The sequence below is a fragment of the Eschrichtius robustus genome, chromosome 1, assembly GCF_028021215.1.
Source record: "Eschrichtius robustus isolate mEscRob2 chromosome 1, mEscRob2.pri, whole genome shotgun sequence".
Lineage (NCBI taxonomy): Eukaryota > Metazoa > Chordata > Mammalia > Artiodactyla > Eschrichtiidae > Eschrichtius > Eschrichtius robustus.
In genome coordinates, this window is record NC_090824.1 from 29225457 (window position 1) to 29246780 (window position 21324).

Below are 21324 nucleotides of genomic sequence, written 5' to 3' on the forward strand. Positions count from 1 at the left end.
TATGTTTAGCCTTTTGAGAAACTGCCAAACCGTTTTCCATACTGGCTGTACCAGTACATTCTCACCAGCAGTGCACAATGGTTCCAGTTTCTTCAGTCCTCACCAGCACTTCGCATTGCTGTCTTTTTGATTATAGCCATTCTGACTCATGATGTTGAGTATCTTTTCATGTGCTTATTAGCCATTATATCTCTCCTTTGGGGAAATATCTACCCAAAGTGTTACCTTATTTTTTACTTAGGTTATCTTCCTATTACTGAGTTGTAAGCATTCTCTGTATACCCTAATTATAAATCCTTTAACAGGATTTGCAATGATTTGCAAATATTTTCTCTCAGTCTGTGGCTCCTTTTCCTTTTCTTAATGGTATCTTTTTTTTTTATTGTGGTAAAATACACAGTTCAATGGCATTAAGTACGTTCATATTGTTGTGCTACCATCACCACCATCCATCCACGGAACTCTTTTCATCTTGCAAAACTGAACCTCTGTACCCATTAAACAGTAACTCCTCCTTCCTCTCTCCCTCCAGCCCCTGGAAACCACCATTCCACTCTCCATGTCTGAGTTTGACTACTCCAGGTATTTCATTTAAGTGGAATCATACAGTATTTGTCTTACTGTGACTGGCTTATTTCACTTAGCATAATGTCCTGGCTCATCCATGCTGCAGCATGTATTGGATTTTCCTTCCTTTTTAAAGCTGAATAATATCCCATTGTATGTATACACCACATTTTGTCTATCCATTCATCAGCCAGTGGACACTTAGGTTGCTTCCATCTCATGGCTACTGTGAACAGTGCTATGAACACGGGTATATAAATACCTCTTCTCTTTCTCTCTCTCTTATTTTTCTTTTGGCCTCTCTGTGTGGCTTGTGGGATCTTAGTTCCCCAACCAGGGATCAAACCGGTGCCCTCAGCAGTGAAAGCGCGTTGTTCTAACCACTGAACTGCCAGGGACTTCCCTAAATACTTCTTCTCTTAATGGTATCTTTTGAAGTGTGAAAGTTTTCAATTTTGACAAAGTCCAATCTATCAATTTTTTCTTCTACGTATCAGTGTTATATTAAGGAACTCTTTGCCCAACCCGAGGTCATGAAGTTTTTCTCCTACGTTTTCTTCTAGAAGTTTTAGAGTTTTACCACTTACATTTCAGTTTATGACCAATTTGGGGTTAATTTTGGATTGTGTGCATGATGGATAGGGTGAGACAGGGGTTTCCATTCATTCTTTTGCATGTGGATATCCAATTGTCCCAGCACCATTTGTTGAAAAGATTATATCCTTTTGCCATTGATTATTTTAGCACCTTTGTAAAAAATCATTGATCATAAATATAAGGGTTTACTTCTGGACTCTCAGTTCTGTTCCTTTGATTTATATGTCTGTCCTTGATTACTATGGCTTTAGAGTAAGTTTTGAAATCAGATAGTTTAAGTCCACCAACTTTTTTCTTCTCTTTCAAAATTGTTTTGGGTATTCTAAGTTCTTTACACTTCCAAAAAATTTTAGGATCAGCTTGTAGAAATTGACAAGCTGATCCTAAAACACACAGAAATGCAAAGGCCCTTGGTTTTCTGTTGTCAAACATTATTTTTAACTTTTCAAGTTCTTTTCAAAATGATAAACGAAACTATGTATTTAAAAATATGCTTTGGACTTCCCTGCTGGCTCAGTGGTTAAGAATCCGCCTGCCAATGCAGGGGACACGGGTTCGAGCCCTGGTCTGGGAAGATCCCACATGCCGCGGAGCAACCAAGCCCGTGCACCACAAACACTGAGCCTGCGCTCTAGAGCCTGCGAGCCACAACTACTGAGCCTGCATGCCACAACTACTGAAGCCTGCAAGCCTAGAGCCTGTGCTCCGCAACAAGAGAAGCCACCGCAATGAGAAGCCCGCACACTGCAACGAAGAGTAACCCTGGCTCACCACAACTAGAGGAAGCCCACGTGCATCAACGAAGACCCAACACAGCCAAAAATAAATAGATAAATTTATCTAAAAAAAAAAAAGTTCCACAATAAACATGTACTGTTTTAAAAATAATAATAAAATAAATAAATAAATAAATAAAAATATGCCTTGACTTGGGGCTCAACAGTAACCCATTAAGCTTTACTACTGGCGCTTTTACCTTTCTGGTTGTTATAACTATTCCCAACTAAAGTGTCATCCTGATCTTAAAGTTCTGTTGCCTGAGTTACAGAAACTACTTCTGGAAGATAGGTGTTGAGGGCCTTGAGAAGCAGAGTCTGCAGGAGAAAGGGGCAGAGTTCTGATTAATAAGATCTTACTGAGAGGGACTTCCCTGGTGGCGCAGTGGTTAAGAATCCGCCTGCCAATGCGGGGGTCACGGGTTTGATCCCTGGTCCAGGAAGATGGCACATGCCACAGAGCAACTAAGCCCATGCACCACAACTACTGAGCCCATGTGCCACAGCTACTGAAGCCCGTGTGCCTAGAGCCCGTGCTCTGCAACAAGAGAAGCCACCGCAATGAGAAGCCCGCGCACCACAACGAAGAGCAGCCCCTGCTTGCCACAACTAGAGAAAGCCCGCGCACAGCAAAGAAGGCCCAACCCAGCCAAAAATTAAAAAGATCTTGCTGAGAAACCATTGTTCTTTTTAAATCGTGGAAGCCAGAGCAAAGTCTTCCATAGTGGAAAAAATAAACATACAACCCTGAAATCCGATGCCATGAATTACATGGTCAGTTATCCTTTAACTTGCTAACCTTCCCAGACTGATGAATACTTACACCAGTTTCAGTTGTGCAGAAGAGTCCAACTCTACTATTTAGGTACTAGTGTGATCCAGGGCAAGTTTACTAACTTCTTTAATCCTCAAATTCTTCAGCTACAAGATGGGGATTACAGAGCTATTTCACAAGGTTGGTATCAGCGTTGAAAATAATACAGGAAAAGTTCTTGGCAAACACAGAGGCTAAATAAATGACAGTCTTAGAAATACTTTTGATTCCAAATAGTAAGTGCTATAAGAAACTAACTGAGGGCTTCCCTGGTGGTGCAGTGGTTAAGAATCCGCCTGCCAATGCAGGGGAAACGGATTTGAGCCTTGGTCGGGGAAGATCCCACATGACGCGGAGCAACTAAGCCCGTGCGCCACAACTACTGAGCCTGTGCTCTAGAGCCTGTGCTCCGCAACAAGAGAAGCCACTGCAATGAGAAGCCCGCGCACGGCAACGAAGAGTAGCCCCCGCTCTCCGCAACTAGAGAAAGCCCGCGCACAGCAACGAAGACCCAATGCAGCGAAAAATAAATAGAATAAATAAATTTAAAAAAAAGAAACTAACTGAAAGAAACTAATTTCTTCAGAAAAAAAATGCTATAGAAATGAATTTTTAAAAATAATGCAGAAGAAAAATTTTGCATTTCTCTGATAAGAGACTTGTATCTAGAGAATACATAAAGAACTATTACAACTCAATAATAAAAAAGGACCCCCAAAATGGGCAATGGATCTGAATAGACAGTTCTCCAAAAAAATATACAAATGGCCAATAAGCACACAAAAAGATACTCAACATTATTAGCCATCAGAAGAATGCAAGTCAAAACCATGGTGACATACCACTTTACACCCACTAGAATGATTATAATCAAAAAGACAAATAATAACAAGTGTTGGTGAGGCTGTGGAAAAACTGGAACATTCATACACTGCTGGTGGGAATGTAAAATGGTGCAGACACTTTGGAAAACAGTCTGGTAGTTCCTCAAAAGGTTAAACATAGAGTTACCACATGACTCAGTAATTCTACTTGTAGGTATACACCTAAGAGAAAACCATATGTCCACACAGATGTGTACATGAATGTTCACACAACACTACGCCTAACAGCTCAAAATGGAAACAATCTAGATGCCCATTAACTGATGAATGGATGATAAATGTGACATATCCGTACAATGGAATATTATTTGGCTATAAAGAGAAACGAAATGCTAATACATGTTACAACATAGATAAACCCTGAAAACATAATGCTACATGAAAGAAATCAGTACAAAGAACCATATATTGTATGATTCCATTTATATGAAATGTCCAAAAGAGGCAAATCTATTATGATAGTATATTTGTTGGTGCTGGGGGGAATAGGGGTAATGGGTACAGGGTTTCTTTCTGAGGTAATGAATATATTCTAACATTAGCATGTGGTGATGGTTGCACAACTATAATAAAAACCATCATGGACTTCCCCAGTGGCGCAGTGGTTAAGAATCTGCTTGCCAGTGCAGGGGACACAGGTTCAAGTCCTGGTCCAGGAAGATCCCACATGTCGCGCGGCAACTAAGCCCGTGTGCCACAACTGCTGAGCCTGAGCTCTAGAGCCCATGAGCTACAACTACTGAGCCCGTGTGCCACAACTACTGAAGCCTGCGCGCCTAGAGCCCGTGCTCCGCAACAAGAGAAGCCACCGCAATGAGAAGCCTGTGCACCTCTGCTCGCTGCAACTAGAGAAAGCCCGCACACAGCAACAAAGACCCAACACAGCCAAAAATAAATAAATAAATAAATAAATAAATAAATAAAAAAAAACCATTGCATTGTCCACTTTAAATGGGGGGGAATGAGAGGGATTGTAGAGGTGATGTTAAGGAGTATGGGGTTTCTTTATGGGGTATTGAAAATGTTCTAAAATCAATTGTGGTGATGGTTGAACAATTCTGTGAATATACTAATGTCACCACTTTAAATGGGTGAATTGTATAGTATGTGAATTATGTCTCAACAGAGGTATCAAAAAATAAAAATAATGTACCAAATTAAGCTTAAAATTATAGTCTCTCATGTTTTTCATTTAAAGGCTTATGTTTGTTTAAATAATAACAATATTATGGCAAATGCTATAGTTATACTTTACAGAATTCATTTTAATGGAGAGAGAAATGTAGATATATTTTATTAGCAAAATTAAAAGAGTCAGGAAACAAAGAAGTAACCATCAATTTTTTTTCTTTAGGCACTTACTGAAGCAACAAGTTATATTCCATAACCAGAAGAGACTGGATGAATCAGTATATAAAACCTAAGAAAAATCATGTTGCTTGGGAATATGTTTTCTTTAAACAGCTTCTTTGATTTATTCAGTAAAGATATGCCATGGCCAAACAACTAAAATCACAGCAATGGAAACTGCTTAAGTTAGACATAAAGTATTATCAGTATTCCACTGCCAAGTGCTAATGCTGAGATTGGATGCTAGTTGTTCTACTGCTGTCTAGGTCTCCTACTGTTTTGTTTTGTTTTGGCCAACTCTGAAAAATCATTTTAAGTAATGATGGAGTTCCTTTAGTATTAAGAGGGGCATTTGCAGGTCTACCAAACACAAGATATGGTAAAAATAATAAATGATGGTGAATATTTACTTTAATTGTAAGATTTCGCTACAGGACATCTAGCAGAATATATGCCTAGCTTAAATGTAACTATAACATAATAAAATAATGAATATTTCCTACTATCTTTTTAATAAACAGAAACATATAAAAAACTTCCTGAAATTTATTATTTCGTGTTTTAACTACTAAAACCTCTTCCTCCACTTGAAGAAAATAAGAAAATCCATCTCCCACTCTTCCCTTGAGGTTATAGAAAAAGAACCTCTATGAGTTAAATTTCTACTCCTGGAAACAACAGGTTAATTTCACTACTCTGATAAATTTTAAATCTATCACTAGTACACTGAGGTCTGCTATTGGCATGATGTTTAGAAGAAGTGTATTTTGAAATTCACTAGAAGACCAACTGCACATTGAATTAACATGTTTTACATTTCTAATTAAAAACTCTCAGTGTTCAGCTTTCTGATTAATTTTTGATTTTTAAAAGGTTGTTCTGGAAGACACATGTGCCTTTTTTTTTTTTTTTTCACATGTGCCTTTATATATCAAATTCTATTGTAAACTGAGACTTCTGTAAGTAACAAGTCTGGTTTAACACATTAATGCAATCAGATATGGTTATGTGTGTTCTGGATGCTAAGATAAGGAAAGAATATCAATTATTAGTTTATATTGGTCCCAGATAAAGAAAATATTAATCTGAAGTTGGAAGGGGCAATACTTGGGTTTTTCTTAAAAAAAAAAAAAAAAAAAAAGTTAGAGATGAAGAGAAGGACACGAAGAGATGATCAGGAGAGAGAATCTTCAAGTAGGAAAGGCAGTCGTGAAAGAATCACACTGCAGCTATGCTTAACAGCTATATTTCTGCTTTCTTTTGGCTCTATGCATCTTTGAGAAAAGAGGAAAGGAACAGAAGAGGCAACCTAATTACAGTGATAACTTTGAAGGCAGAGAAAATATCAGCAAATGCAAGCTCAAGGCTGGCCATAAGAGGAGGCAACTGTGTCTGGTTTCCCAGAGTGTGAAAGCTGCAGGCTGCAGCTGGCTCTAAAATCTGGAAAACTCACCCAGCACCAAAGTCATGGATCTGCCCAGGTTCTGACCCAGGTAAAAGACTAATGGTGAGCTGTAAGAAGTGTTCTGCTCAAGCTGAAGGATAATGTCAAGGTCACAATTAATAGTGATTAGAGAAGCTAAGGAATCTAGGTGTCTGTTTCTTTGAAACTACTTAACATTTTCGCTATAATATTTTAATCAAGCGTTTCACTTTTGTGAAAACGAAAAAACTGAGGGTAACTTAGTTGGGAAATGTGCTAATCTCTTCTTATGCAGTAAATCACCTCTCTAACTAAGACTAAGTAAAGAGACGATTGAGCCCTAACCAGGGGGCTCTACTGGCTAATATCCTAAGAAGCTCCAAGTGCTGACCTGAATCCCAGTGACAGCACACCTTAGACACTGAACAAACTCTTACATTTCTGCAGAGAACCTAAATCCCTTTGATTTTCTTTAAAATTAATAAAATACAGTGCTTGCCGACAAAGGGCAGTAACAATGTAAAAGGGTGAAGCATTTAAATCCATAGGTCTCTGTGCAGCAAGAGTGAAATATATTAATGAAAATTTTGTAGACATGAAGTCTTATCAGAATAATATTAAAATTTTTTTTTTTACCTTATAAAATCAATGCCAAAGATCAGGCTGTAAAGGGATAATTTCAAAAATCTGAGGTGCAGAATTTGGTCCATTAACAAATTTAACTATGAGAAAAGCACCAACTATTGTTATTTCCTACTAAAAGCTGCACTGCTGTTTAGAATTAGACTGTAACACTTTGATTCATTTTATTTTGGGAGAGTTTGATACTGCAGCACCTAAAGGAATCCATGAATTTCCAATGTAGAGAAAGGCACATACTTTCCTCTGGGTCCTCACTGGCCAGGATGCTGCTGGAAAGATCCTGTACAGCAGATCGCGACTCAGCCGTAGAGTGATGAGGCCCCAGGCGACTGTCCCTCTGGGCTTCCCACTCTTCGCTGAAGCCACCATCATCACTCTCTGTCACAGGGTCTTGTGACTCACTTTCTGTGCCTTCAAGAAAAAGTGAACATCACAATTGAAATATTTAGAAAAATCTCTTAATACCTTTAAGAAAATTACATGGAAACAGTAATTACCTGTCACTGTAACTAGGTGGGTTAGCTGGCTCTTAAACCACAAATCACGGGTTACTTCAGGCCTGTTGGTTGCTTCCCCAACAGCTATTTCTCCCCTTTTTTTCCTGAGGGCAGAGTACTGATTTATTTGGGTTTCCACCTCCCACCCATGACTCCGGTGGTAAATCCCGTTCAGTCCAAGCTAAGTGTGGTCATCCTACAATTCCTCTTCCCAATGAAAGCTCTAAAGCTGTGGGGTTGGTACCAGCCAATGTGTGGTGAGGCAAAGTCTGCTGGAAATTTGGGGAAAAATTTTCTCACTCTTTGAGAGAGACTTAAGGAGACACAAACAGCCCCTTTCTTCCCCTGGATGTTGTGTCATCTGGATATGATGGCTGGCACTGCAGTTGTCATCTTGTGACCATGAGGAGCAGAGGGCTGAGGACCAAGCTCGTATCTCAGGAGAGCAGAGCAGGAAGACAGGAAGGAACTGGGGCCCCTGACAATCATCGAGTCATAAAATTAGCCAGCCGGGCAAATGCCTACACCTCAGGAGTTCTGGTCAGGTGAGAGAACATTTCTTCTGATCTTTGCAGCTGGAGCTGCTGGCACTCACTAATTGATGGCACTCACCACTGGCTTTAGTGACTAAGTTATAAAAGTAGACCACTATTGGGGGCTGGGAGGATGGGAAAGGAGGGAGTGAATTTTTTTATGGGCTAGTCATTTTGTTATAATGACTCGGTCTGACTGAAAATTGTGAGTATAACATGATTGTCTCAAGAACTTTCCATACATCAAAAATAATTAAAATACATAAGTGAAGTTGATAATACTCTTTTTTCTCATTTTTTTAAATAAAATTAATACATGCTCATATTTATTCATCTACCATGAATAAATGAAGCTTGCATACTTCAGGTCTTTCGCTTGCATGGACTTTTTTCTGAAAGGGGCTCTAGCAATTTTGTATTTTTAATTTGCATTGTTTTCTTAACCAGGTCTCCACAAAACCTGAATCTTCCCTGAGCTAGTTTATAAAATCATAAAAGTATACGATTTAGAAATAAAAACATCAGTCCCTGCTCTGCCCTATCCCTCCTCACTCCTGATCCTCACCCTACCTTCAACCCTTTCAGCTGTTTATTTTGGTATTTACCTCCATAATTAATTATAAATAGCACGCTCATAATGCTGTATCTTGATGTTTTTATCTTAGGTGCTCACTCGGGCAACCTGAGTTCTATTACTTTTTTCCTTTACAGACATCCCTCTTGGAATCCTACACCCCCTTGTTCCAAACTAACTTCTAGTTCCTATAACACAGAGGTTTTCAACTGGGGGTAGCACCTCCCTTCCATGGGGTGTTTGGAAATAACTAGCATGGGGAGTTTTTGGTTATTGCAAACCTTGAAGCTACCCTTGGCATTTAGTGGGTGAGAGGCCAGGAATGCTAAACCATGTGAGGGGAGTCAGCACAATTAAGAACGCCCACCCGAAACACCAACCACACTCCCACTGAGGAGCCCTGCAGTTCATCCAGCTCCTCCTCACTTCAAGGCCCTCGCCCATGGTGCTTCCTCTTCTGGAAAGCTCTTCTTCCTCTCTTTGGCTGGCCACCTCCTGTTATCACTTCCTCAGGGAAGCCCTCCTGGCTTTCCAGAATAAATGAAATTCTTCCACTATAAACTTTCATAGCAACTTACACTTCTCCTTTGTAGTGCTTCTCACAAACTGAATGAATTATTTGTTCAACATGCGTGTCTCCTCAAATAGGCTATAAACTCCACAGGAATAGGACCTCTCGTTCAGAGCTATATCCCCAGTGCCTAACAAATACTAGGCACACAGTTAGGTGCTCAATCAACATTTGTCAAAAGAATAAAATCTTGATGTACCCAAAAGACACTCATACTCACATATATATACATATATACTCACAGACAACTAATCTTTCAATTTTCTTTAGCTTAACAAGGTTAACACAACAACCAGACCTGGAGCAACTGTTTCCTCTATTTCCCACTTCTCTACTAGGTCTACTGCTGGTCTAATGCCACCCTGTTTTGCTGCCTCGCTCACTGCAGAATGGGCCTAATATCTTTCGGTCCCAAATACGCAAATTCTAAGTTGAAAGCGTCCTCCTTGCAGTTACCCAAATGCTAAATCAGCAGTTTTCTTGGCTCTAGAAAACCTAAACTCTCCCTTTCCTGACAAACAGCAACTCAGTTAAGGCCCTTTTTTCTTCTCTGACCAACCTTTATTCCGCCTCTGTTTGTCAGCTTCCTCATAAGGTTAGTCCTTGTTTTTCTTAAAAAAAAAAAAAAAAAAAGGTTTCCTTTCTTTTTGACTATTGATATCGTGCTGTTATTCCTCAACTTTTCTAATTATAACTCCTCCTAACTTGTGTTTGCCTTAACATCTTCTGTAGTATCCACAAGTGGGCCTTTCAATCTCCCACCCTAGGTCATCATTCTTACCCTCCTCCAGAAAGTCATGTTCACCTGGAATATTTTATCTTCTCAACATAGACATTATCACAACTCAAATCAAATTATATTTCAGTTACTCTGGCCTTGTCAGACAAGAGGTTCTCATTTTTACATGTTTGAAGAGAGTGTTTATTCTACCTTTTTAAAATCATAGCCTCAACTTGAACCTTTCCATACTGGAATTAATAGTTTTTAATGGTAGAAATTCTTAAACTAGGGTGCCTTGGCTGATTGTTGGGTTTGGAGCATGTGAACTCAAATATTTATGTTTGCTAGGTATTACCACAGCTTCCAGGAGATTCTCAATAGAAAGTGGTTAAAAAATCATTGCTTCATAACTCATAAGATAACAATGACCGTGAAAACCAGGAAATTACCAAATAAAAGCCACCTACTTTGTGCATTATAATTGGAGTTTTTGGATACCTTCCTTTGGGCTTCTGGGTCTCCTTCTGCCATATTCACCAACCATACCATTGTTGCTGTTGAGAAAGACAAAAGTCTAGGTAAAGGACTGGAAACACAGAAGGAAAGCTCACGAATAGAGAGCAGGCTGTTATTTCTCCACACAAATCACCAATCTTCTTAATGTCACCATAAGAATCCCTAACAATCAGAAGCAAATGCATATTAAAAACTACTGGGATGGGGCTTCCCTGGTGGTGCAGTGCTTAAGAATCCACCTGCCAATGCAGGAGACATGGGTTCGAGCCCTGGTCCAGGAAGATCCCACATGCTGTGGAGCAACTAAGCCCGCACGCCACAGCTGCTGAAGCCTGCGCTCTACAGCCCACGAGCCACAGCTACTGAACCCGTGTGCCACAACTACTGAAGCCCGCGCGCCTAGAGCCCGTGCTCTGCAACAAGAGAAGCCACCGCAATGAGAAGCCTGCGCACCGCAACGAAGAGTAGCCCCCTCTCGCCACAACCAGAGAAAGCCCACGCACAGCAACGAAGACCCAATGCAGCCATAAATAAATAAATAAATAAATATTAAAAAAAAAAAAAAAAGAGAGAGAGAAAACTACAGGGACTTCCCTGGTGGCGCAGTAGTTAGAATCTGTCTGCCAATGCAGGGAACACGGGTTCCAGCCCTGGTCCGCGAAGATCCCACATGCCGCGGAGCAACTAAGCCTGTGCGCCACAACTACTGAGCCTGCGCGCCTAGAGCCTTTGCTCCGCAACGAGAAGCCACCGCAATGAGAAGCCCGCGCACCGCAAAGAAGAGCAGCCCCCGCTCGCCGCAACTAGAGAAAGCTCGCGCACAGCAGCGAAGACCCAATGCAGCCAAAAATAAATTAACTAACTTATTAAAAAAAAATAAAAACCACAAAAGGTTCTCTTTGATTTTGGCAGATAAAAGAAAAAATTCTGAAACTGGACATTTACTGTAGCTTTCAAACTGCAGCTGCTATAATACAACTGTTCATTGTTATTTATAATCCCTGAAAAGTAACCAGAAGGAAAATTGTTCAGGCCAGCGAGACTGCACTGAAACAACAGCTCGGCTAGTTGAATATCCTAAAATAGTGTGACTTCACTGGTGAAAATTACTTATTGGAACTGAATTAGAGGACAAACTGGGGCTCACAAAGAATCGGATGAATTACTGTAATTCGAAAGATGCAAGGAATATGCTCCCTTCATGTTATGTCTCACTTCTGGGATTTTCAATAATGCTAAACTGTGTTATATACAGGGAATAAGAAAAAAAAAAGTTAAAAGCAATAAACATAAATGGATAGTCAACTGCCTTTTCTATGTCCCCTCCACAAAAATACATATATATCAATATATCTATATAGCTCTAGATATACACACACATCTTGTCACATTTTAATTAAGAGGCAATGTGAACACTTTAAAATGGTGCTTCTCTTACATACTGCAGGTAGGATGAAACATGGCGGGGAATTTGGTAACATCTAACAAAACTACACATACATTTACCCTCTGACCCAGCAAAAACACTTTTGGAATTTATCCTGAAGATACACCAACAATAATACAAAAATACATACAAACATGTGCCATACAGGGTGACAGCAGAAACCAAGCCAGCAGCAACCTGAGTCCAATCCAGTAATGGTAAGCAATTTTAAACAAGATACTTGGCATTTTCTGTGTTTCTCTGGCATTTTGTCACTGATTTTACAATTATATCCATTTTCCTAATACTCTAAGGCTTCTTGAATAGCTTATGAAAGAAATACATAACCAAAGAGGATAAAAATCCTGTAATAGCTGCACTTACTCATTCACCATAGCTTTGTAATTCAGAGGTCAGACAAGTTTCATTATATGATAACCCGACTAACTGATCAAAGTAAATATTAGCCAGGTTGGCGATTCACTGTAACTAAATCCAAACCCAATGAAGAGGAAATAGGGCAACCAACAGGGTTTACGAATTTCTGTAGTCTTCTTGGCAACGAAGGCAGCAGGTATTTATTTGATTTTCTTTCTTTATGCAAGTATAGAAAAATAAAGCTACAAACTCTTTTAACACTTAATATTAACCATGGAAATCAGAGGTCAGCAAACTTTTTCTGTAAAGGGCCGGATAGTAAATATTTGGGGCTTGTGGGTCAACATCTGGCCTCTGTCACATATTCTTCTTTGTTCTTTTCTTTTTCATTAACTCTTTAAAGATGTAAAAACCATTCTTAGCTTTCAGGCCTATACAAAAACAGGCCATGGGCCAGATTTGGCTATGGGCAGTAGTTTGCTAACCCCTGATGTAAATTATCGTAAGCAGAATATATATTTGCTGAATGAATTAATATTACTAACATAATATCTAAAAAACCCACTTTCCAATCTTTCAACTTAACACCAAACAACTTAGATCAATAGAAAAATATGCAAATTAAAAATTAACAATCTAAAAACTTCCCAAACTGATATGAAATCAGAGAAAAACTTTACATAATGGTCAACCTCAAGGAAATGTTACCTTTGTTTTCTGAAAAGCTACCAAAGAGTAGGTGTACATTCTTCCTGTCCAAACATGGGATAGGGAAAACAAACAAAAATGCTCACATGTTTCCTGAGGGTAAGACCCTTTTGCAAACTGAATACTCTTAACTGGGGAAGATACAAATGCATCAAAGGATTGTATTTTTAAAGAACAAATAACTGAGAGGACTGACTTAAAACTTTTCATATTCATGTTTATATCCATTTCAGGGGGAAAGAACTGATTAATATTGTTGCTTTTTATATATTCTACTTGAAAAAAAACCTGTCAAACTCAATGATTTATGAAATGCTCACTAAAGAGTCAGTATTTCACGAGAACAGATACTTTCTTGAACCTATTTCATCTACACAGGAGGTAAAGGTTTATGCTTATATTTTCCCATATTTGTGGAATTACTGCAAAAATATCTCAATATTGATTGTTATACAGACGTGAGTTTTTAAAAATATTATATACGAGATTTTTTAAAAACAGTAAATCCTTTTTCTGAGTATAAAATTAACATACATGCTTAACGTTGTGGCAGACTGAAAGATCCCTTCTTCTTCACCCCTCCTGCACCCACACTCTTGCCATGGCCTCGCTGAGATTGGAATGCAGTTTTCCTCTTCCTGACCAGGGGCTCAGCTATGTGACTTGCTTCAACCAATGGCACACGGACAGAGATGACAGTGTGCTAATACTGAGCCTAGGCCTGAGCCTAGGCCTTAACAGGCCTGCTGCCCTCTTGTTTCTCCAGATACAAACATCTTCAGCTAACCCACTGGCCCAAGGAGGACAGGGAACACGTGGAGCAGAGGTACCACAGCCAAGTCTGATCAGCTGAGTCAACTGACCCACAGGTGCAGGAGTGATGGTGACTAATTATTATTTTTAAGGCATTAAGTTTTTGGGTTTTTTTAAATAAATTTATTTATTTATTTTTGGCTGCGTTGGGTCTTCTTTGCTGCGCGTGGGCTTTCTCTAGTTGCGGCGAGCGGGGGCTATTCTTCATTGCGGTGCTTGAGCTTCTCACTGCGGTGGCTTCTCTTGTTGCGGAGCACGGGCTCCAGGCACGTGGGCTACAGCAGTTGTGGCGCATGGGCTTAGTTGTTCCATGGCATGTGGGATCTTCCTGGACCAGGGCTCGAACCTGTGTCCCCTGCATTGGCAGGTGGATTCTTAACCACTGCGCCACCAGGGAAGTCCCCTAAGGCATTACGTTTTGAGGTGGTTTGTTACACAGCATTATCGTGGTACTAACAATAGATACAACGGTAGAACAATGTAAAATCCTAAAAGTAAGAAAAAATTTAAAACTCACAACTCCTTCACTTTAACATCCACAATTAAAAAATATAGAGTACAACAGGGACTTCCCTGGTGGCACAGTGGTTAAGAATCCGTCTGCCAATGCATGGGACACAGGTTCGAGCCCTGGTCTGGGAAGACCCCACATGCCCTAGGAGCAACTAAGCCCGTGCACCACAACTACTGAGCCCGTGTGCCGCAACTACTGAGCCTGCGTACCACAACTACTGAAGTCCACGCGCCTAGAGCCCGTGCTCTGCAACAAGAGAAACCACCACAATGAGAAGCCCGCGCACTGCAATGAAGAGTAGCCTCCGCTCGCTGCAACTAGAGAAAGCCCATGCGCAGCAACAAAGACCCAATGCAGCCATAAATAAATAAATAAATAAATAAATAAATTTAATTTTTTTTAAAAAATTAAAAAAAAATGGGGCTTCCCTGGTGGCGCAGTGGTTGAGAATCTGCCTGCCAATGCAGCGGACACAGGTTCGAGCCCTGGTCTGGGAAGATCCCACATGCCACGGAGCAACTGGGCCCGTGAGCCACAATTATTGATCCTGCGCGTCTGGAGCCTGTGCTCCGCAACAAGAGAGGCTGCGATAGTGAGAGGCCCGTGCACCGCGATGAAGAGTGGCCCCCGCTTGCCGCAACTAGAGAAAGCCCTCACACAGAAACGAAGACCCAACACAGCCATAAATAAATAAATAAAACAAAAAAAAACTCTTAAAAAAAAATTTTAAAAAAAATAGAGTACAACATTAAAAATCTACAAGTAGAGAAAGATACAAGGAAAAATGTAAAAGTTGTCTCAGTCTCTAAATCGCACTTCCCAGAGGTAAACACTAGTAGTATACTATCAGTTTTTTGTTTTTTTCTATTGGAGTATAGTTGCTTTACAATATTGTGTTAGTTTCTACTGTACAGCAAAGTGAATCAGCTATACGTATACATATATCCCCTCTGTTTTGGATTTCCTTCTCATTTAGGTCACCACAGAGCACCGAGTAGAGTTCCCTATGCTATACAGTAGGTTCTCATTAGTTATCTATTTTATACATAGTATCAATAGTGTATATACGTCAATCCCAATCTCCCAATTCATCCCACCCCCACCGCTTCCCCCTTGGTATCCATAGTTTGTTCTCTACGTCTGTGTCTCTATTTCTGCTTTGCAAATAAGATCACCTATACCATTTTTCTAGATTCCACATATATGTGTTAATATATGATATTTGTTTTTCTCTTTCTGACTTACTTCACTCTGTATGACAGTCTCTTTGTAGAGACATAGATGGACCTAGAGACTATCAGTTTTGAAATGTGTCACTGGGATTTTATATATATACACACACATCCATACATATACAGCTCCTTTCCCCTACTCCTTCCACAGGATATTGAATGTATTGTTTTAAATCTTGCTTTTTGTATTTAATATATAATCTTTGACATTTACAAAAAACAATCAGAAATATATAGAGCTATTTCATTCTTTTAAATGGCTGCACAACTATCCATTGTATGAATGTACCGTAATTATTTGAAAGTGTCCCTTTTTGATGGACACTTAGGTTATTTCCATTTACTTCTTAATATAAGCACTGCTTCAGTGAACATCCTTCTATACTTTTACAAGTATATTCATTACTCTAAATTCCTAGCATTCACTATTAACATTTGGTGTAACATTCTGTATACACAAATATAAAATATATGAATAGTAGATTTTCATTTCCAGGAATAACACAGAAGAAGCTCACATGCAAATGCTCATTAAGAGGAATATGTTGATGCTCAAAACTTCGTCTGTTCTCTTCGGCCGAAAACACCATAAACACATGATAATAAATTTATATGGGAAAAAAGTAAGAGAAAGATCCTTGCATTTCAGACACTGGGTGCTCTAAAGCTTTACCAGACTTCTCCAGCTACAAGCACAATCCCCACCTTCTCCACTTCCCACAAAGGACCTAACAGCAAGTTCACAAGAAAGACTGAGGTGAACTAACACATGCTCCCAACTTGACCTCTCTCTACGTTCCACTATCTTCTGCTTTTCTGTCTTTTCCTTCCTTCTGGGTCTTTCACTATTCTCATCTAATTCCTCTTACTGAACTCTTAGAGCTATTTCTACCTGCTTCGTTTATTACTTTGCTCCAGTAATTACTTCTTCGTGCTGGTCTCTTCAAAGCCTTTCTCCACTGGCTCCTTTCCCTCAACCTTCTCTCTCCTGGAACCATCTTTCCTCAAACCTGTTCTCTTCTCCAGTCACCACTGCTCTGCCTGTGAACTAGCAGGTGATACTTACCTCTCCTTCTTCATCACCCAGTCTCTGTTCACTGTATCACCTCCACTGCCAGTGTCAGCAAAACCCAGACAGACACACACAGACACACACACACAGATGCACACTTTCCGCCCTTTGGAATACTGCTTCTGGTCCTATCATTCTACTGAAATTGCTCTCTAAAGACGTCTAAAAATGTCACTAAATGTCACTAAAGATGTCTAAAGCACCAAATTCTATATGGTTTACTTAGTCCTCATCATCCTTCACTTCTTTATAGCATCTGACATTCTCTCCTTCTTGAAACTGCTTTTTCAATAACTCAACAGAAAAATAGGCCAAAAGTCCACAAGGATATATATCACACTGATAATACTGGTAAGTAACTGCTTGGTAAAGTATTAAGATTGGGGATGACAGTTATAATGAAATTTAACTTTATCTGTAATTCAAAAATTTTTTCAATGATAAAGTATTAACGTATTACTTGTATAATTAAAAATTAATTCTAAAAATATGGAAAAATACAATACCAAGCCAGTCATAAAACAAGAAATTTAAATATGCAGCTAAAAAATACATTAAAAAGTCCAAATAATCATTAATAGCTATTAATTACTATTAACTAATAGTTATTAATTACTATTAACTAATAGTTATTAGTTGATTACTATTAACTAATAGTTATTAGTCAATAAGCCAAGATGAAAACTAAAACAAGATGTCTTTTGTCCATTAGTTTCCCATACACATATACAAACAAGTGATAATGAAGGTTTTAGGAAATTAGGATCTTCACACTACTGAAGGGAATATAAATTGGTATAGCCTTTTGAGGAGGCAATCTGGCAGTATCTATCAAAATTTAAAGGCACACATCCTTTGACTTAGCAATTCCATTTCTATGAATATATCTGTACAACAATTTTCACAAATTCATAAATGTTCTCTGCAAGCACTGTTTGTAATGGGAAATGATCAATAAAGATACCCTTTATTTAATATCTATATAAGAGAAAACTATTCAGACATTTCATGTACTGATATGAAAAAAGTCATGCTACTGCTAAGTGAAAAATGTTGGTTTTCCCAATTTTCTGATATTTTCTTATGTTCCCTTTACTATTCTCTCTTCATTTCTCACTCTCTAAACATAGTAGTTGACAAAGATCTACTCCTGGTGTCCTCTTCTCTTCTCCTTTGATTTGAATCACTCATCCACTCCCACAGCTGCAACTGTCACCTCCATGCTGATGTTCTTCAATTCTGCATCTCTATTATCAACCTTTTCCTTTGCACTGGTACTTCATTTCTAAACTCCTGCTGGAAATTTCTACCTAGATGGCTCACAGGTCCTGCCAAGAAAATTAGATATGGACTACAGGCAACACTACACAGATTTCTCAAATAAGAAAAACCTCTCTTCTTTATCATCCTTCCTTTAAGCTTTAAACTTCTCTCACTCATCACTAAGAACGACTGAAACTACCTCCAAAAGCTCTCATCAAGGCCTTTCCCTTGACTGCCATTACCTATCCCATAATTCAGACTCTTATTACTTTCCACCTAGATCATGGCAATATCTGCTTAGTTATGCTTCCCATTCTCACTCCCTCCCATTCATCTTGCACAATGCTGCAAGCTTACAAAGGCACAGCTCTGATCACATTACTCTTCTGTTAAGAACCTTCTATGATTCCCAAGTGATCATGAATAGAATACAGAGACCTAAACCAGTCCCTCAAAGCTATCCTTGATCTTGCCCTAAGTGCCTTTCCAAACCCATCTCCTAGTACTCTCCCTATTTTGTACTCCATGTTCTAGTCAACTAGAACACTTGAAATTTGAAAAAGATGCCCCACACTTATGCCTCTAAGCCATTCTTTGTGACAAGCCCACTTTTTTTTTTTTTTTTAATTTATTTGGCTGCATTGGGTCTTCGTTGCTGCACGGGTTTCACTAGTTGTGGCGCGCAGGCTCAGCAGTTGTGGCACACGGGCTTAGTTGCTCCATGGCGTGTGGGATCTCCCCGGACCAGGGATCGAACCCGTGTCACCTGCACTGGCAGGCGGATTCTTAACCACTGTGCCACCAGGGAAGTCCCCAAGCCCACTTTTGGAATTGACTCTTCCATCTGTGCTTGTGAAATCCTACCCACGCTTCGAAGGTTCAATCCAAGTGCTGTCTCTTCCATGTAAGCCTTTCCCTGATTCCCCATTTAGATTTTCCCTGTTTTGAGCTCTTTCTGCACTTTGCATTCCTTCTGAATAATCTGATAACAGTCTGCCTCGAATGTTGTTTATATACTTGTCTTATCTCACTTCTAAATTGTAAGCAAGGGAATTCCCTGGCGGTCCAGTGGTTACGACTCTGAGTTTTCACTGCTGAGGGCTCGGGTTCGATTCCTGGTCGGGGAAATAAGATCTCACGTGCCGTGCAGCACGGCCAAAAAAAAATAAATAAATAAATAAATAAAGTAAGCAAATGCACTCTGAGGGAAAGCAAAGTATCTTAATCATCTTTTTTTTTTTTTTTTTAATTTAGTTTTTGGCCATGCCACTGCAGGTGGGATCTTAGTTCCCCGATCAGGCCCCCTGCATTGGAAGCATGGAGTCTTAACCACTGGACTGCCAGGGAAGTTCCTCTTAATCATCTTTATATCCTCCACAGTGCTCTGTGGGAGCAGATCAGGTCAATGATGAATAAATATTTACTGAATGGTTAGGAAGAGTATGACTCTAAAACCAAAAAAAGGGCAAACACATTCTGAAGGAAAAGTACAGTTCTTTCAACATGCTAGTGCAAGATCCACCTACAATATATGTATATAACGAGTACTCAGTAGTTCTTGATTAATAAGATTTTAAATGAGAATACTGGCTCCTCAGTCTCTAAATATTTCTTCTATCTCCACACATACTGAAAACTCTCTTGAACCAATGTCAGGCAGAAGAAAATAATTTGCAAGGAAACAGATCTGTAGCAGTTCCATCAATGCTATGCATTTAAGGTGAGAAAAAGTACCATGATAATGACCATAATTACATGTGTTTGAATCTCTGTAAATACTAAGCTGTTCACTAACTTAACATCATTCTGAAATACTTACAAGAGTAAATAAGAGCCGGAAAGAGAGTTTCATTTCTCTCCTGAGCTGTTTCAACCAGCATACGAAGTGGGCCTTTTGGACACAAAACAGCCACTAAATCTAGAAAAAGAAAAATAGAAAAGACATCTGAAAAATGTATTGGCTAAACTTGTAAATGGGTGTGTGAGGGAGGAATTAACCAATTGAAAAGGTTTAATTTTTTTTACACAGAAAGATGTTGAATGAATATGAAATAAACAGCAGGTAAGCTGATGGGGGAGGCGGATGGAGACAATCTAAACAAAATACACAAAACCACACAGAGACCTGTGCAAACTTCATTTTGGTTTGACTGCTATTTGGTTAGTTTACAGTGTATCATTGTTGGGTTCTAGGAATAAGTCTTCCCAGTTTGAAGAAAAGAGGCAGAAATAATGACAAGACAGAATTATTCTAGAGCAGTTGTCAATTTCCAAAGCAGAAACAAGGACAAGCCATTTCCAAACAAAACATACTTATGAGCCACAAACTGAAGGTTTACTTTAGGAGGGATTTAATAGAGGGGATTTGACTGAACTTTTCAAAATATGAAGAACAGAGTAGAAGAGATTCATCTTCTCCCCTTTTTGAAAACAGTATATGTACTATTTAGGGATACTTGAAATAAGAGGGCAGTAAATTTAAACAAAACAAAATAACTAATAAACCTCTGCATGAGTCTAGCATTTCTTTAGTTCTCCTGTCAAAAGCACTTCACAAATATTTAGGTCTCAGAATACATGTGATGCTGAAAAGTGTCGTATTTTATGAAAACAGCAACTCGGAGGAGGAAGCAATATGCATAAATTATCCTTGATTCTACCGCCATCTCTCTCCAATAACTGCAGTTTTTCTTACATTTGCTATGTCGTGAAAATTCAGAGTATAGAAATACAGAAAATAATTTCAAACATTTAATAATGTGAAACAGATATAGGTAAATTTGTAAAGGAAGATTTGATAGCTTGTGTTGACATTACTATCATTCAGATGCATTAAAGTAAAAAACCTCACACCTGCAAGTGGTCATGTCTTCTTGTACACTACTACTACTACTACTACTACAATAAAACACACACACGCACACACACACACACAGAAATCTCTACTCTCACTGCTTCCATTTTGATTTGTTTGGGAAGAGAAAAGGGAAATTTGCCATGCTCTGAAATAATGAGATTTCTAACCTGTTTCAACCTGCGATGTCCTGTAACTATCTTGGTTTTACGACACACTACTCCTTATAGAATTGTTAAATGATAAACCCTTATTTTTTAGAGTAATTAAAGTGAATTAAAATTAATTTTGTTTTGAAATTCTTAGAACAATCTTTGTGACATCTTGAGATCTTATGGAAATGGAGTTAAGAATCATTACTCTAAATATTGGTCACAAAAGTCTTTCATTTTAAAGGAACTCAAAGGTCTGTGGAGATAATTTGTATATGTATGGAAGAAACAGAGGGTTGATGGGAGAAACAGTGTAATGTAGTAGAAAGAATATGGGACTTAGGACTCATATTCTAGATCAAATTGTGTTAAGCTTGGGCAAATACTTTACCTCTACAAACTTCAGGTTCTTAGCAGTAAAACAAGAATAACTGCCTTGCTTACTTC

The 21324-nt window shown here is 39.0% G+C and overlaps 1 protein-coding gene across 3 annotated transcripts in view; it reads right to left on the bottom strand.

Moving 5' to 3' along the window:
* PSEN1 (presenilin 1) overlaps positions 1-21324 on the bottom strand; it is an 87962-nt gene that overhangs the window by 7972 nt on the left and 58666 nt on the right. For all 3 annotated transcript variants that reach the window (XM_068543245.1, XM_068543255.1, XM_068543235.1), the window contains 3 exons: positions 19691-19789; positions 10417-10503; positions 7291-7464 (listed from right to left, as the gene is read on the bottom strand). In XM_068543245.1, coding sequence (XP_068399346.1) covers positions 7291-7464; positions 10417-10503; positions 19691-19789 — 360 coding nt within the window. The remainder of the gene's footprint in view (positions 1-7290; positions 7465-10416; positions 10504-19690; positions 19790-21324) is intronic.